General features: G+C 45.0%; 1 protein-coding gene across 1 annotated transcript in view; it reads right to left on the bottom strand.

Annotated features, from left to right (window-relative positions):
- GLP1R (glucagon like peptide 1 receptor) overlaps positions 1-18,738 on the bottom strand; it is a 347,688-nt gene that overhangs the window by 109,738 nt on the left and 219,212 nt on the right. The window contains exon 6 of the mRNA XM_073673565.1: positions 14,652-14,811. Coding sequence (XP_073529666.1) covers positions 14,652-14,811 — 160 coding nt within the window. The remainder of the gene's footprint in view (positions 1-14,651; positions 14,812-18,738) is intronic.

Here is an 18,738-nt window from a genome sequence, read left to right as displayed (position 1 = left end):
CGCTCAGGACAAGCACCAGCAGCGTTCAGCAACAACAGGTCTCTGTGCTGTCATCTGCTTCTTGTTCTGCGTTTGGATACATTTGTGCTATTGTTTTAATAAACATTATATCCAATGTTACTAGTAAAAATATTTTCACATGAAATATTTCCAGGCTCCTCTGTCCTTCGGCAATATGTAAAGAACGTACAGGATGTGGATGTCTCGCTATTGTGCAGATGCGTTGCGATCATCTGCTGCGTTTATGATTCTCCGTGTTCTCATTGTCACGGTTGAGGTGAGATAAACATTTCGCATTGTTTCCTGATGTCACCTCGCTGCTGCTGTGTGAGGAGGACGCTATAATCACCAATATCTGAAAAGGATCCCACATTTAATTTGCTTAGATGATCATTTTGAAGAAACTTTTGGAATTACAGAAATTAAAGAAATGTAATTATCCGCCTCAGGATCCTTGAGGATGTAGGTTTGTTTAAGGAATAACAATTTTTAATGAGAACATATCATCAAAAAACAAACTGAATCTTTCATTTTAATAGCCGAAACGCGTTGTTTTATATATCAGTTTTATCTATTTATGAACTTGAATATATCTTTTTGAAGAAGAAAATCCTTTTTTGGATAATCATTCCTTGTGACCCTGGGAGTGCTCGATCAGCCGGATACTCACTCTGAACCTGATCAAAGATATCACTACACACTGTCGGAAGGCACAGGTGAGCGCCCTCTGTTGGTTGCTCACCAGGGTTGCCAGATTTTATTTTCAGGACAGTTTAGAAGTAAATTACAGAAAGCCAACATTTTATACAGAGACATTGTATTATCATAAGATATTAGGTAATCTATAGTGCTGTGTAAAAGTTTTAGGCAGGTATACAAATAATGTAAAAAAAAGCTTTCAAAAATGGCATTAGCAGATTATTTTTATCAGTTGACAAAATGTAAAGTGAATGAACAAAATAAAGTGTAAATCCCATCAGTATTTGGTGACCTCCTGTCACCTTCATCACTTCTACCTGGGACAGTTGCAAAAAAAGTCTGGGATTTTGTAAGATTATAGTCACATATATGAGAAATTAATTATATCAAACATGTGATAATGATCATTTTCCTATGTAGGTTGAAACAAAGTAATTAAATGAAACAAAAACAGCAGTGTAGGAGGCTTAAAACTGGATGAGGAATAGACAAACTCTGCTACAAAGGTGAGGTGTGGAAGACAGTTTCCTGTTGCAGGTCATACACCAGGCCAAGACTGAGCGTAGCAACAAGACACAGGGTAGTTATACTGCATCAGCAAGGACTATCCCAGGCACAAATGTCACAACAGACTGGGGTTTCAGGATGTGCTGTTGTTTCACAAGAGCAGTAATGTTACACGCACGCTGCTAGGTTCAGATAGGGGCGAGACGGGTTTCATGAATTCTTTGGAATCCTGTGGGAACCGTTACTCTGGGCGACCATAGGCTGCAGCTTCTCTTAGGCACACGATAGATTCAGTTGCTGACCAGACACATCTGACAAGAGTGTTTTTCAACAGTTTAACTGGAATTTAATCTGAAGCACGGCCAGTGCAATTCAGGGATATTACAGCACAATCTTCATTACAGTACAGTCTGGGTTTCTTGAGCAACCGGCTCCAGTAACAATACAATAGTTTCTTCACAAGGCGCAGTATTACAGTCTCTTCAGTAACATAATTCAGGATAGATTAGATCTCTTAGCAGCACACTTCTATGCATACACAACCACAGACTTTCCCTTCACAAGAACACAATAGTACACAGCATTCATTATCCTGCATGGAGATGGAGGTGGGGGAGGGTTTGATGAGGGAGATGATCCCTGTGACACAATTCCTTCCAGTCCTTATCTTCCTGCCCAATAATAAACTCCCTGAACTAACAGTGCAGAGTATCTGACCTGTGTTTAGTTTCTCTCCTGATCTGAATCCTGTTCAGTTGCCTTCTGTCAGATACAGATAACACACCACCTTTCTCTTCAGCTTCAGCCAGACTACAATAACAAGTTCCCCACAATCCCCCTGGGGCTCTGCTAAAACACTCCCTGTCTCCTGTGACTGTGTTAACCCCTCTAGTTGCTGGATGCTTTTGAAGCAACAGCACTACTTCTGCATGTCACAGTAACACATGGTGGAGGGTCCCCAGCCTAACTCATGATCACAAACCACATCACAAATCAACGCCGAGCAGCTCAGAAGAAGACAGAAAAGTTACAAACTCTCCAGTAGAAGGAACTGAATGATGGATTCATGGATTCTCAGTTCACTCATTCTGCAGACAGTGAAAAATATAGACTATAAAAGACCAATGCTATAAAATATTTAATGTAAGGGAAGTGAAAAAAATAAGCCCAAAAGACATGTATCTATGTAAAAAAAAAAATCTCCTGAAGCTGCCATTACCTATAGGTTTTATTGTGACCGTTGAGAGCAGCACAAGTTAACAAACAGATCCAAAAAGTTGTGCTTTCATGATTTAGAGCCTGTGGAAAGTAATTGTCCACAGTGGATAACTCCTCGCAAGAAAGGCGATTTATCTTCCCCTGCTGAATGAGGTGGAGGAGCAAGAGGCGGAGACTGTAAGGAAGCAGCAATCACAGGGTTAATCAGCGAGGCTTCCCGTGTGTCTGTAGTGTGAGGATACATCCTGTCATCTGTCTGATTATGTAACTGTTCTGTATAAAGTGAGACAATTACCAGTAAACGTGGAACCTTCCATCTCACTGTCACAACAAGTGTTACTGATCGTCTGGGAGAAATCGCTCATGGCAAGTGATTGGAAACGTGACCGATACAGTAACCAACAGCTACGATACATTTATACAGATCATCTGGCATCAGTAAAACAGGAGCCCGTCCAAAACAGCCTGCAAAATAAATCAATTATTATTCTGCATATTAAAATTCCACTAATATTAAATTATTCCACTATTATTTAATTATTAAAATTCAGCTAATTCCCGATTCCCTGTAGATATGAAAATAGAAGTGACAGCTGCTGCTGCGCTCTAACTGTCTCCGGATGTCAGTGAGAGGGAAGTGGCCGCTGATTGGCTGCAGTTGTCACGTGATATAACAATGTCACGGGAGTCACGGAAGATCCGGCCCGATGTCACTGGAGCGGCACCAGCACCGGAGGGGAGTACAGGCTGTGATCTTACATAGGGGAAACATAGTGATTGAGGAAGGGTTATCAGAGTACTGGTAACATTGTATGGGAGCTGTATGCATCTGTCTACAGAGAGCTCCCCCTAGTGGAGGCCAGATGCAGCTCAAAATTTATGAGAGTCCAAGAAGAAAAAAAATCCCTTATTCGTTATTTGAAATAGTAAAACGTAAATCAGACCCCTCCACCAGCTTAGTCTCTTGGTCTGAGAACCTTCCCCATTTACACTGACAGACAGATACCCCCCCCCCCCTCTGAGCTCATCATTAGAGCTGTGTATGGAGGGGCCTGGCTGTCCGGCCAGGTCTTTAGCTAAGCCAGCCTCTTTTTTCATCACGGCTATTTTGAAAGGTGTATGAAAGCGGCCAAAAAGGGGCAATAATCAGAATTAAAGTCAGCTTTACCTTAGTTATTTAAAGAGAATATCAGTTCATTTTATTTCTCATTTTAGCAACTACTAAATAACTTCCAGTTAGTGCTGGTGTGACGGGAACCAGGAATCCGGGGGGCTCCGAGCTCTGTATGTGAAGTAACCTGTAGGGGATATTATGAACTCTAAGCATTATTGAGCCTCGGCCCTATAATCACTAGTATGGAGAGTAACATGTCTCTGGTCACCCTGTCCCTGGTAAGATTTATGGGGCGATCTAAGTCCTTTCCATAGGTCCTATAACAGCGACAGGACCTGATGGTGAGGATTGGGGGCCTCTGCACCCTTAATCTGTGGGGTCCCAGTGATCCAGCATTTATCTTCTATCCATCTGCTACAATGTAACAAGATTTCCCAGTGACAGCACAGAGCCTGCGAGGGTTGGGGGGGGATTCCGGCTGATACTTTGTTTCCTTCTCTTCTGGTCCTTTGGCCACCTGATATCAGAGGTTTAGTGGAGAACTATATGGCGGTGACGTCTCTGTGCGCCAATGTCAGAGTCAATTCCAATCTTTATTCTGAATGGAAACATTTTACCATTTCATTTGCTCAGTATCTGATTACATTGCGGCTTGGATGAAGCAGAGCCCGGAGCAGAACCAGGGAATGGAGAGATGGGGATCTGTAATAGTCTCTTAATTCTACATCCAGTAACAATTGGATTTCATTTTCAAGGCGGAGGGGACGCAGGCAGGACAGCGGGGGGCTCAGTCTCATGGAGGAATCATATTCTCCAAGAATATCCATATTTCCACTAATGTAGCAGGAATAGAGGTGGATGGAGATATGAATCCAGAAAATGACCCCAAGATAACAGGAAGTGTTATCATGGGGACTATGAAAGTTCAAGGACTATCATAAGGTAATGGGTATTCTGTGATCTATATGGCGCTGCTATTTCTATTTCTATATTGTTTGAGTTCAAGAAAATGAAAAAAGAAATGAGTTTACAGGGCTAATGAAGCGGAGAGACCCCAGATGGAATCATCCTCATCATCTCCCACCATTATCTGCAGAGGAACCAATGGCAAGTGTTCAATTCCTCTGCAGCGCCCCCCACAGGAGAGATGAGGCAGTTCTCACGGTAATACAAGAATGTGCTGGGTCCACCAGCGCAAAAGACACTTCTACTATCAATGTCCGGCATCAGGATGCACAAATGTACTCAGAAATAATTCATTCAGAAGGGACATAAAGTGAATGATTTTCTTTATTAATACATAAGTGAACCACAGGGGGCGCCATTGGCAGTAGTAACTGTGCAGTCAATGCACCACATACCTATTTCCTGAATATTCTGAGCCCGACACCGACATGGGGATTAAGGGCCGATTCATTATTGCATTTGCTGCTTTTTCTACTGTTTGTGGCCAATTACGACTTTTTAAAAAGTTTCTACAATTTTGCACAGATCTGCTCCAATCGTCATTCTGAGTGATTTTTTTTTTCCTTATGCCAGAAATTTTTGGTCCAATTGTTAAACTTTTTGTGCAACATTTTTACAGATCATGCAACTTTTTTGCACTAAATATTTGCAAAAAAAAAATATAGAAAGACAAAAGTAAAGAGCAGTTTTACTTTGCGGAAAATTCATGAACCCATACGCGGCATTTTAAAGAATTTGACGCAAGAGATGGCAACAAATACAAGACAAAAAGAAAAGTGACTTAAGAAAAAAAAAAATCTAAAAATGTTAGTCCCCGTGTGTCCAGCATTGAAGTTCTTCTCTCTTCTGCTGCTGCTGCTGCTGTTGTGGAGCACAACTAGAAATGTTCCAGCAAAAAAGAGCGTCCCTACATATATTACGGATCTTTTCTGTCTAAAACATTTCCAGCTGGGATCCATCATAGTCATCATTGACTTCACTGGATGTGATGTAACTTTAGGCAACAAGCCGATGTTCTTCTTCATTGCTATGGGGAATAAGACGTCCAGACACTTCACAGTGTCTACACTATTACCTGCAATACCACTCCTGACCACATGGAATGCTATTAAGATTATGGAATAAAAGCCCAAACCACAGAGTATTATAAACAATGTAATAATTTTGGATCTGTATAAACCTATAGGCACTGAGCTGCCCCCTAGTTTATGTGTATATAAATATTTATAAGGTGAGGTTGTCCAAGTGGTGGCTGTATAAATCTGTATGTAGTGAGCTCCCTCTAGTGGTGGTTGTATAAATCTGTATGTAGTGAGCTCTCTCTAGTGGTGGCTGTATAAATCTGTATGTAGTGAGCTCTCTCTAGTGGTGGCTGTATAAATCTGTATGTAGTGATCCCCCTCTAGTGGTGGCTGTATAACTCTGTATGTAGTGAGCTCCTTCTAGTGGTGGCTGTATAAATCTGTATGTAGTGATACTCCTCTAGTGGTGGCTGTATAAATCTATATGTAGTGATCCCCCTCTAGTGGTGGCTGTATAAATCTGTATGTAGTGAGCTCCCTCTAGTGGTGGCTGTATAAATCTGTATGTAGTGATACTCCTCTAGTGGTGGCTGTATAAATCTATATGTAGTGATCCCCCTCTAGTGGTGGCTGTATAAATCTGTATGTAGTGAGCTCCCTCTAGTGGTGGCTGTATAAATCTGTATGTAGTGAGCTCTCTCTAGTGGTGGCTGTATAAATCTGTATGTAGTGAGCTCCCTCTAGTGGTGGCTGTATAAATCTGTATGTAGTGAGCACCCTCTAGTGGTGGCTGTATAAATCTGTATGTAGTGAGCGCCCTCTAGTGGTGGCTGTATAAATCTGTATGTAGTGAACTTCCTCCTAGTGGTGGCTGTATAAATCTGTATGTAGTGAGCTCCCTCTAGTGGTAGCTATATAAATCTGTATGTAGTGAGCTCCCTCTAGTGGTGGCTGTATAAATCTGTATGTAGTGAGCCCCCTCTAGTGGTGGCTGTATAAATCTGTATGTAGTGAGCCCCCTCTAGTGGTGGCTGTATAAATCTGTATGTAGTGAGCCCCCTCTAGTGGTGGCTGTATAAGTCTGTATGCAGTGAGCTCACTCTAGTGGTGGCTGTATAAATCTGTATGTAGTGATACCCCTCTAGTGGTGGCTGTATAAATATGTATGTAGTGAGCTCCTCCTAGTGGTGGCTGTATAAATCTGTATGTAGTGAGCTCCTCCTAGTGGCGGCTGTATAAATCTGTATGCAGTGAGCTCCCTCTAGTGGTGGCTGTATAAATCTGTATGTAGTGATACCCCTCTAGTGGTGGCTGTATAAATCTGTATGCAATGAGCCCCCTCTAGTGGTGGCTGTATAAATCTGTATGCAGTGAGCTCCCTCTAGTGGTGGCTGTATAAATCTGTATGTAGTGAGCCCCCTCTAGTGGTGGCTGTATAACTCTGTATGCAGTGAGCTCCCTCTAGTGGTGGCTGTATAAATCTGTATGTAGTAAGCCCCCTCTAGTGGTGGCTGTATAAATCTGTAAGCAGTGAGCCCCCTCTAGTGGTGGCTGTATAAATCTGTATATAGTGATACCCCTCTAGTGGTGGCTGTATAAATCTGTAAGCAGTGAGCCCCCTCTAGTGGTGGCTGTATAAATCTGTATATAGTGATACCCCTCTAGTGGTGACTGTATAAATCTGTATGTAGTGAGCTCTCCCTAGTGGTGGCTGTATAAATCTGTATATAGTGAGCTCCCTCTAGTGGTGACTGTATAAATCTATGTGTAGTGAGCTCCCTCTAGTGGTGGCTGTATAAATCTGTATATAGTGAGCTCCCTCTAGTGGTGGCTGTATAAATCTGTATGTAGTGAGCGCCCTCTAGTGGTGGCTGTATAAATCTGTATGTAGTGAACTTCCTCCTAGTGGTGGCTGTATAAATCTGTATGTAGTGAGCTCCCTCTAGTGGTAGCTATATAAATCTGTATGTAGTGAGCTCCCTCTAGTGGTGGCTGTATAAATCTGTATGTAGTGAGCCCCCTCTAGTGGTGGCTGTATAAATCTGTATGTAGTGAGCCCCCTCTAGTGGTGGCTGTATAAATCTGTATGTAGTGAGCTCACTCTAGTGGTGGCTGTATAAATCTGTATGTAGTGAGCCCCCTCTAGTGGTGGCTGTATAAATCTGTATGTAGTGATCTCCCTCTAGTGGTGGCTGTATAAATCTGTATGTAGTGAGCTCCTCCTAGTGGTGGCTGTATAAATCTGTATGTAGTGAGCTCCTCCTAGTGGTGGCTGTATAAATCTGTATGTAGTGAGCTCCCCCTAGTGGTGGCTGTATAAATCTGTATGTAGTGAGCTCCTCCTAGTGGTGGCTGTATAAATCTGTATGTAGTGATACCCCTCTAGTGGTGGCTGTATAAATCTGTATGTAGTGAGCTCCTCCTAGTGGTGGCTGTATAAATCTGTATGTAGTGAGCTCCTCCTAGTGGTGGCTGTATAAATCTGTATGCAGTGAGCTCCCTCTAGTGGTGGCTGTATAAATCTGTATGTAGTGATACCCCTCTAGTGGTGGCTGTATAAATCTGTATGCAGTGAGCCCCCTCTAGTGGTGGCTGTATAAATCTGTATGCAGTGAGCTCCCTCTAGTGGTGGCTGTATAAATCTGTATGTAGTGAGCGCCCTCTAGTGGTGGCTGTATAAATCTGTATGTAGTGAACTTCCTCCTAGTGGTGGCTGTATAAATCTGTATGTAGTGAGCTCCCTCTAGTGGTAGCTATATAAATCTGTATGTAGTGAGCTCCCTCTAGTGGTGGCTGTATAAATCTGTATATAGTGAGCCCCCTCTAGTGGTGGCTGTATAAATCTGTATGTAGTGAGCTCACTCTAGTGGTGGCTGTATAAATCTGTATGTAGTGATACCCCTCTAGTGGTGGCTGTATAAATCTGTATGTAGTGAGCTCCTCCTAGTGGTGGCTGTATAAATCTGTATGTAGTGAGCTCCTCCTAGTGGTGGCTGTATAAATCTGTATGTAGTGAGCTCCCTCTAGTGGTGACTGTATAAAGCTGTATGTAGTGAGCTCCCTCTAGTGGTGACTGTATAAATCTGTATGCAGTGAGCTCCCTCTAGTGGTGGCTGTATAAATCTGTATGTAGTGATACCCCTCTAGTGGTGGCTGTATAAATCTGTATGCAGTGAGCCCCCTCTAGTGGTGGCTGTATAAATCTGTATGCAGTGAGCTCCCTCTAGTGGTGGCTGTATAAATCTGTATGTAGTGAGCCCCCTCTAGTGGTGGCTGTATAACTCTGTATGCAGTGAGCTCCCTCTAGTGGTGGCTGTATAAATCTGTATGAAGTGAGCCCCCTCTAGTGGTGGCTGTATAAATCTGTAAGCAGTGAGCTCCCTCTAGTGGTGGCTGTATAAATCTGTATGTAGTGAGCTCCCTCTAGTGGTGGCTGTATAAATCTGTATGTAGTGAGCTCCCTCTATAGTGGTGGCTGTATAAATCTGTATGTAGTGAGCTCCCTCTAGTGGTGACTGTATAAATCTGTATGTAGTGAGCTCCCTCTAGTGGTGGCTGTATAAATCTGTATGTAGTGAGCTCCCTCTATAGTGGTGGCTGTATAAATCTATGTGTAGTGAGCTCCCTCTAGTGGTGGCTGTATAAATCTGTATGTAGTGAGCGCCCTCTAGTGGTCGCTGTATAAATCTGTATGCAGTGAGCTCCCTCTAGTGGTGACTGTATAAATCTGTATATAGTGAGCTCCCTCTAATGGTGGTTGTATAAATTTGTATGTAGTGAGCTCTCTCTAGTGGTGGCTGTATAAATCTATATGTAGTGAGCTCCCTCTAGTGGTGACTGTATAAATCTGTATGTAGTGAGCTCCCTCTAGTGGTGGCTGTATAAATATATGTGTAGTGAGCTACCCCTAGTGGTGAATAGTGGGGGTTATAACGTATGGTACTATGAAAATAAATTAGGCACTTCTCTGGCACACATGACAAGGAGACAGTGAAGCAGAAAGTAATGAAATGGAAGGTTAAAGGAGGAAGACAAAAATATATTGTGATACATTTGATACATATGAGGGAAAGGCGTGAGGAGGCTCAGGTGTCCATCAACAGTTTCCATTACAACTTGTGTGTTACCATCAATATCTAAAAAAACAGTACCTCCAGTGGGTCCTGTGGTGGCAGACATAAGAGTAAAGGAGGCCTCAGGGACATATTTAAAGTTGATTCTACTTCTCCGTTATAACCACCCAGGGCCTCCTGTAAAATCTCCTGTAAATATGACAATTATATATGTATATGGATCTGCACTTTGCACCAACGTGACGTTCTGCACCCCCTCGGGGACACGTAAGGTCAGATTGGTACAGTTCTACACAGACACACCCTGTCCTCACGGGTTCAGGAAGGTACCAGGAGTGAGAAGAGGTGGCCCACTCAGTCACTGACATGGCACCACACTAGCTCACACTCCTGACCAGCTGAGAGGCCCCTCTTACTGACCCCAGTAAAACAGAACCTTATCAGCCCGGTAGAGCTGCCACCAGTTCCTATTAGACATAAACCCCGGTCTGTAATGGGAATTATATCAGGCCAGAAACCAGCCCCATTAGCGTGTGAGTTGAACCAAACAATGGACGTGTGGATACGTGGATTGGGATTAAAAGAGCAGCCCAAGGTTAAATTATATATTTAATTGCCTTAAGGGCACACTAGACAATACACTATTTACATAAGGGTTATACATACATAATGGTCAGAGATGCAAACACAATAGTAGTGGTACAAAAGTACGCAGATATTAAGAGTCAGTTACCAGTCAGATGAAAGGCCTGATTTGCGGGGGAGGGGCTGCCACATGGTAGGCATGTGGGTCCCTCTGTTAGGTGACTTCTCACAATTGATGTGTCATTGCGGCCTCCCAGAGAAAAAGCCATAGGCCAAGAGCTGCAGAAGCTTTTTAACCCCTCTGGGTCATCCCCCTTCTGCCCCCTGGGCTGGACTCTAATCTCCACCCCTGGCTTCTAGCAGCTCGAAACTCCAGAAACTAAGATGGGTCATAACTACTTAGTCCTAGGGAGCCAGTTCTGGTGTCAACGAATCCAGCCGGGCCCCTGCTATGCGTGGGGAATAAACACAGCGTCCCTATGGATTTCTGAATGGCTGCACTGTGTATCTCCCTATACCTACGTGCCAGACTGGGCCGAGACCCAGGTGGACATTCACCATGTCCTCTGGATTTCAAAAATCTATTCGGTGTATGGCTAAGACGTATAGTGTTTCCATAACTCGATGTGGAATTCCTATCTGTCTGACTAAAGGAAACCGACATTGCTTGGGACCACATAGCAGCAGGCCCTTTTGTCTTGAGGGGGCTGGCAAGAGGTATGATATTTGTTACTCAGTTTCTTGACCCCCCTCCTGCAGCTGCTAGGTTTCCTGTTACAAGGGCACACTGAAGGGGGCTTTATAATCCTCTGCCAAACAGGATACAATAATTGACATGGAATTATATCTCCAATATTCTTCACACTCACCGTTTAGTGGGCGATGATGTGGCCCGCTGGCACACCCATATGACTGAAAGCTGATGGCTCCGGCAGTGACACCTTCCTAATGCTAGTAACCTGCATATTAACCCTAAATCTGCAGGGTAATAGCATTATCCCATGTGACAAGTTCTCCTTAACAATTGGTACAGTTGTCATCAATGATGTGTGTAGTGACAGATTACACACGGTGTCATGCGGTCATAAACCTGTCGCAATGTAAGTCAATAAATTAATCCAATGTTACTTACACACTGGTTAAAGTGGTGGCACATTTGGTAACTGTGTGACAATCTCTCCTCTCTCTCTATTGCAAATTAGTAAAAGATTTGGTCACATTCTGGAACAATTTTTGCTTCTGACTTTTTAAACAGTTTCAACCAGAAATATTAATCCAGAAATACAAAAACTAAATGTGGATAAATGGCATTTTCTGTGCCTTAGTTCCCCGTGGTGAGAACAGATACTGTTACCTGTCTACAAATGAAAATTAAGACGTAATTACATAAGAAACATAATTATTATACCGCAGAGCTGGGGAAATATAATAGCTGTATTATAACTGTGAGACTGAGGAATAATACACGGGATGATGATAAGATTCTCAGCGGAATCTAAGATGTTTCTAAACTTCCGGAGAATCTGCTCTCATCACACGACGTCCACCATCAGCAGATGAGTAACTTCATTGAATTCTGTGTAGAACGCAGCCAAGATATAGTACAGTATATGAAAGGAAACTAAGTAACTAATTATTCATTATTCAGGATAGGATGTAAGGAAATACTGAGCTAGTAAATGGCTTTCTGCATATCCACTGTATCCAGACTGTGGAAGTGGGAGCTCTCTCTCCCCTCTCTCAGCAGGAAGTGTCAGCATGACCAGGACCACAATCACCAGTTACCACCAGTTACCAATTACTGGTGAGTGACCTCCCTGGGAACTAGTCATCACCTCCTGGGTCCTAAAAAAAAATGTCTGCATGATGTTGATTGACAGGTGGAGCAGGTCATAAAATGATGGGAAAAAAAAAACGTAAATATATTATGAAAAAAAGTTTTCTTCTTGACGGACTCCTGCCAGTCTACTAAATAGTAATACTGGCTACTAAAGAACCCAAAAGAAAAGGAAAGCTGCTACGTGAAGAATTGACACAAACAAATGGAAATAGAATCATGTTTATTAAATATCCACATAAAAAGTAAGTACAATATATACACACACTAGCATGCAAGGCAAGCAATGTTAACGCCTTCACTCTCGGGCAATTTCTTGCTTTTGCACTTTTAATATTTTCCTCCTCTTCTTCCAAAATCCATAACTTTTATTTTTCCGTTGACGCGGCCATACGAGGGCTTGTTATTAGCAGGAGGAGTCATAGTTTTGAGTGATACCATTCATTTAACCATACAATGAATTGAATAACAGGTAAATAAAAATTCCAAGTGGGGTGAAATGGTGAAAAATATGTTATCCCGCTATAGTTTTTTTCAGTTTCATTTATTTCATGGAAAAAAATGAGTTGGAAACTTCTCCAAGTCAGTGCGATTATGGCGACAACACGCTTGTATATCATTTTTTTTATTTAAATTGTGAAAAAATCCAGAAATATATAAAGAAAAAAAATTGGTTTGTGTCTTCATTCTCTGAGACCTGTAACACTTTCACTTTCCGTTGGGTGAGGTTTCGTGTTTTGTGAACAGACTCGACGTTTTCATTGATATCATTTTTGGGGTCGATAAGACGTTTCTGATTGCATTTTATTGTATATTTTAGGGAGGTTTGATGACTGGAAAACCCCAATTCTGGTGTTTTGATTTTTTTTTCTCATTAGGACATTTATGGATCAGGTTAATTGATCTTATATTTTGATAGAGCGGACTTTTACGGACGCGGTGATATCAAATATGTTTATTTATTTATTTTTTTATTTCATTATTTTTTCATCTTTATATAATATATATAATATAATATAAAATCATATTATAATATAATTATATAATCTTTATATTTTTGTTACATTTGTTATATTTTTAACTTTTTTTTTTTCTTTCTTTGTTAGTCCCCTTCGCTGACTTGAACCTGCGCTCGTCAATCATTTATAATGCAATAATATGGTATTGCAAAATAAAGTGAAAATCGCTTAGTGAATGGCTGACCTTCAGAGGAGAACTTAGCTGGCACTGATGGGGGCTTTGGTGACCCAACTGCGGAATAACAGAACCCCGATGGACCCCATAATGATCAGTGAATCCCCCTTCTTATGTCTGCGGCACTAACACAAAGGATCCATTTTGCACATGAATTCCCTTTGGTCCTTAAAGAGAACAGACAAATAGAAATCATGAATGCAGGTGTGAACAAGCGGTTACCTATATCGGGGAGACCTTCCCCCCCTGGGATGTAATGTCAGGACTGGATCTATCACTCTGCTAATAATTAAGAATGTTTCCATTCACTGACAGCAAACAAATGTGTTGATACATTGAAACACAAAGTATATTAGAAAGTTTCAGAACTTTTAAACATGAAATTACTTAGAGTTTTACAGCCAAGCGCACTGCACGGAGAAAGCCGCGCACTGCATGGAGAAAGCCGCGCACTGCATGGAGAAAGCCGCGCACTGCAAGGAGAAAGCCGCGCACTGCATGGAGAAAGCCACGCACTGCATGGAGAAAGCCGCGCACTGCATGGAGAAAGCCGCGCACTGCATGGAGAAAGCCGCGCACTGCAAAGAGAAAGCCGCGCACTGCATGGAGAAAGCCGCGCACTGCATGGAGAAAGCCGCGCACTGCATGGAGAAAGCCGCGCACTGCATGAAGAAAGACGCGCACTGCATGGAGAAAGCCGCGCACTGCATGGAGAAAGCCGCGCACTGCATGGAGAAAGCCGCGCACTGCATGGAGAAAGACGCGCACTGCATGGAGAAAGCCGCGCACTGCATGGAGAAAGCCACGCACTGCATGGAGAAAGACGCGCACTGCATGGAGAAAGACGCGCACTGCATGGAGAAAGCCGCGCACTGCAAAGAGAAAGCCGCGCACTGCAAAGAGAAAGCCGCGCACTGCATGGAGAAAGCCGCGCACTGCATGAAGAAAGACGCGCACTGCATGGAGAAAGCCGCGCACTGCATGGAGAAAGCGGCGCACTGCATGGAGAAAGCCGCGCACTGCATGGAGAAAGCCGCGCACTGCATGGAGAAAGCCCCGCACTGCATGGAGAAAGCCGCGCACTGTATGGAGAAAGACGCGCACTGCATGGAGAAAGCCACGCACATACAGCCACCGCACCATTTATTCTACACCTGCGGCATCCAGCGGACGCCTTACTAGTCAAGAGAAGGGTCTGGCCCTGGAGAAAGCGGGGGTCCCAGAGGTCATGTATCAGACATTTATGGCGTAATCTGTGAATAGGATGGAATAGACCAGACCGGCCGTTTCCACCCCAGTGACCTCTCCGTGTTCTCAGTGTTTAGTCCGTCTGGACATTGGCGTCACCCACATCCATAGATGCTCCATAGACTGAAGAGGAAAACATCAATCATCTGCCACAGTACAATGTATAATGGAGCCGCGGCCGCACTCACCCCATCCAATGCACAGGTAGAAGCTGAAGAGCCTCTGCTCAGAGAAGACGGACAGCACCAGCAGGGTGTGTAGGTAGATGCCCTCCACCAGCAGCCAGTAATAGTTCGCTGCCACACAATACTGCATCATCACGAAGACCAGGCGGCAGCTGAGCGACTCCTGCGGAAACCAGACCTCGTATTAGTGAATGATTCCTCCAATACAGGGAGCAAAGGGTTAAATGAAATCTGTTGTCAGCTTTTATCAAGTGATTAGTAACACCCCCATTACAAATATACATACACAGGGGTAGAAACAGACAGAGGAGGGCTCTGTGCAAGAATAATGGGCCGTCCCGGATTCAGCGGGACCGTCCCGATTTAAGGGCTCAGTTGCGCTGTCCCAGTTGATCAGTGCTTTGTCCAGACTTCTAATACTCACCTCTCTCCAATGTCGTCATCGCTCCATCGCTTTTCCTCGGGGGGCAGCATATCTCTGCTCTGACTTAAATTAAATATTCAATTTTCTGGTCTCCCTGAGACTCGAACTCATGATATCATGTTTGCAGGCAGCAGTTCTAGCTATGAGCCTCAGCCCACAAGGTTAAACATAGGAGAGCATTTCTATGTCCCACACATTCTAGAGTTTTTTTCTTTCTAAAAAATTACTAAAAAATGATGAAAAGCAATAAGAATAATGTCATTTTTACTTTTCTTTTTTTTAAAAAAAAATAATAAACATCACAAATCAGCAAATAACACGGACATATTCCGTGTCCCTGTAATGGTAATGATGACCAACACAACACAGAGATTGGATTAGTTATGGGGATCGGAAAAAGGAGTAAAAGTGTTGTGATTGTCTTTTCTCTCCATCAAATGCATAAAAAGTAATAAAAATGTAACTCTGAGGCCGTGTTCACACGTAGCGTAAATGCTGCGTTTTCTACTGTGTTTTTTTCTGCAGGTGTCTTCACGTCATAATAACAATGTTCTCTGATTATTGAGTGTTTGGTGCATTTCTTATATGCGTTTTTCCGCTACATTTGATGCGTTTTTAGTGCAGATGTGAAGCCGCGTTTTTAATGCTTTTTTAATAATACAAAAAAAACTTTGATTCCGCACTTTAAAATGCAGCGCCATTTTTTTCCCCTTGTGTTTTTTTTTCAGGCTCCACATAGAAGCCCATAGAGAAAAAAAAGCTCTAAAACCACAGAGTTCAGCAGCGTGTTCAGATGCACCGAGGACGGAGATTTCATGGAACAATGTCCACTCCGCTTGGACATTCAGACCGTGTTCACATTTATTTTCAGCTGCTTTTTTTTTGCACAGAAATTCTGCTGTGTTTAAAGAGGTTGTCCACTACTTCCATTGATGGCCTATTGATTTGTATAGGAGGCGGATGTGCAGTATCCTACAGCAGCCACTGCAAGAAGATGGCCAGCTCCGCAAATAAGCACTTCCGGCCGGCGGCTGCCACCATCAACAACTGCTGATTGGCGGGGGGTGACGGATATTGGACCCCGGCCGATCAGACATTGATGACCTAAGAACAGGGCATCAATGTAAAAGTAGTGACGACCTCTTTAACTGTTCAAGCAAAGTGGATGTAATATTATGAGAACTCCGCCCCCCATGCACTAAAGAGTCCGCCCCCTGTGCGGCTAAAACTCCACCCCCTTGCACTAAAGACACCGCCCGTGCACTAAAGACTAAGCCCCGTGCACTAAAGACTCCGCCCCGTGCACTAAAGACACCGCCCGTGCACTAAAGACTAAGCCCCGTGCACTAAAGACTCCGCCCCGTGCACTAAAGATTCCGCCCCCGTGCACTAAAGACTCCACCCCGTGCACTACAGACTCCGCCCCGTGCACTAAAGACTAAGCCCCGTGCACTAAAGACTAAGCCCCGTGCACTAAAGACTCCGCCCCGTGCACTAAAGACTCCACCCCGTGCACTAAAGACTAAGCCCCGTGCACTAAAGACTCCGCCCCGTGCACTAAAGATTCCGCCCCCGTGCACTAAAGACTCCACCCCGTGCACTAAAGACTCCACCCCGTGCACTAAAGACTCCACCCCGTGTACTAAAGACTCCGCCCCCATGCACTAAAGACTCCGCCCCCATGCACTAAAGACTCCGCCCCCATGCACTAAAGACTCCGCCCCCTGTGCATCTAAACATACGGCTGAACTGTGCGGCTTTGGAGCTATTTTTTCTCTCTTGTCTTCTATGTGGAGCCTGAAAAAAAAAAAGCAGGTAAAAAACAGCAGAAACTTTATTAAGTTCAGAATCAAAACTTTTCTATATATAAAAACACATTAGAAACGCGGCTTCACGTCTGCACCAGAAACTCCTCAAATAAGAAGGAAAAGGCCTAAAACTGCAGCAAAAATGCAATAATCAGAGAAGATTGTTATTGTGGAGTTTGGTGCGGATCCTGCAGAAAAAAATCCGGATGTCGTATAGTGACATAAAGATGAAACAGTTCTGGCGGCTCCAACTGAATGAACAGACAATAATTCACAGGTCTGAACAAGGGTTGACTCTGCGCCTGCTGCGCGCTCTTCCACGATTGCGCCATTTCCAGGCTTTCTTTGCCTCTTCTCGGACGCTGCACCCGCTTTTCCGTGTCACTTTTCAAACTTGACAAGTAACGAGAAAATCTTATCACAAACATGTACAAATCACCCAGAGTGACATTATTGGAACCAAAATCTGACCGACACCGAGCAATGTGTGAACGAGGCCTCACCCCGCACACCGACACCGAGCAATGTGTGAACGAGACCTCACCCCGCACACCGACACCGAGCAATGTGTGAACGAGGCCTCACCCCGCGCACCGACACCGAGCAATGTGTGAACGAGACCTCACCCCGCACACCGACACCGAGTGATATGTGAACGAGGCCTCACCCCGCGCACCGACACCGAGCAATGTGTGAACGAGACCTCACCCCGCACACCGACACCGAGCAATGTGTGAACGAGGCCTCACCCCGCACACCGACACCGAGCAATGTGTGAACGAGGCCTCACCCCGCGCACCGCCACCGAGCAATGTGTGAACAAGGCCTCACCCCGCGCACCGCCACCGAGCAATGTGTGAACGAGGCCTCACCCCGCGCACCGACACTGGGCAATGTGTGAACGAGGCCTCAGCCCGCACACCGACACCGGGCAATGTGTGAACGAGGCCTCACCCCGTGCACCAACACCGAGCAATGTGTGAACGAGGCCTCACCCCGCACACCGACACCGAGCAATGTGTGAACGAGGCCTCAACCCGCACACCGACACCGAGCAATGTGTGAACGAGGCCTCATCCCGCGCACCGCCACCGAGCAATGTGTGAACGAGGCCTCACCCCGCGCACCGCCACCGAGCAATGTGTGAACGAGGCCTCACCCCGCACACCGACACCGGGCAATGTGTGAACGAGGCCTCAGCCCGCACACCGACACCGGGCAATGTGTGAACGAGGCCTCACCCCGCACACCGACACCGAGCAATGTGTGAACGAGGCCTCACCCCGCGCACCGACACCGAGCAATGTGTGAACGAGACCTCACCCCGCGCACCGACACCGAGCAATGTGTGAACGAGGCCTCAGCCCGCACACCGACACCGAGCAATGTGTGAACGAGGCCTCAGCCCGCACACCGACCCCAAGCAATGTGTGAACAAGGCCTCACCCCGCACACCGACACCGAGTGATGTGTGAACGAGGCCTCACCCCGCACACCGACACCGAGCAATGTGTGAACGAGGCCTCACCCCGCGCAACGACACCGAGCAATGTGTGAACGAGGCCTCACCCCGCACACCGACACCGAGCAATGTGTGAACGAGACCTCACCCCGCACACCGACACCGAGCAATGTGTGAACGAGGCCTCACCCCGCACACCGACACCGAGCAATGTGTGAACGAGGCCTCACCCCGCGCACCGACACCGAGCAATGTGTGAACGAGGCCTCACCCCGTGCACCAACACCGAGCAATGTGTGAACGAGGCCTCACCCCGCACACCGACACCGAGCAATGTGTGAACGAGACCTCACCCCGCACACCGACACCGAGCAATGTGTGAACGAGGCCTCACCC

The sequence above is a fragment of the Phyllobates terribilis genome, unplaced genomic scaffold (genome assembly GCF_046119375.1).
Source record: "Phyllobates terribilis strain yellow unplaced genomic scaffold, ASM4611937v1 Scaffold_3__8_contigs__length_932513732, whole genome shotgun sequence".
Lineage (NCBI taxonomy): Eukaryota > Metazoa > Chordata > Amphibia > Anura > Dendrobatidae > Phyllobates > Phyllobates terribilis.
The sequence above is the reverse complement of the archived record's forward strand: the minus strand, read 5'-3'. Positions and strand labels throughout refer to the sequence as shown.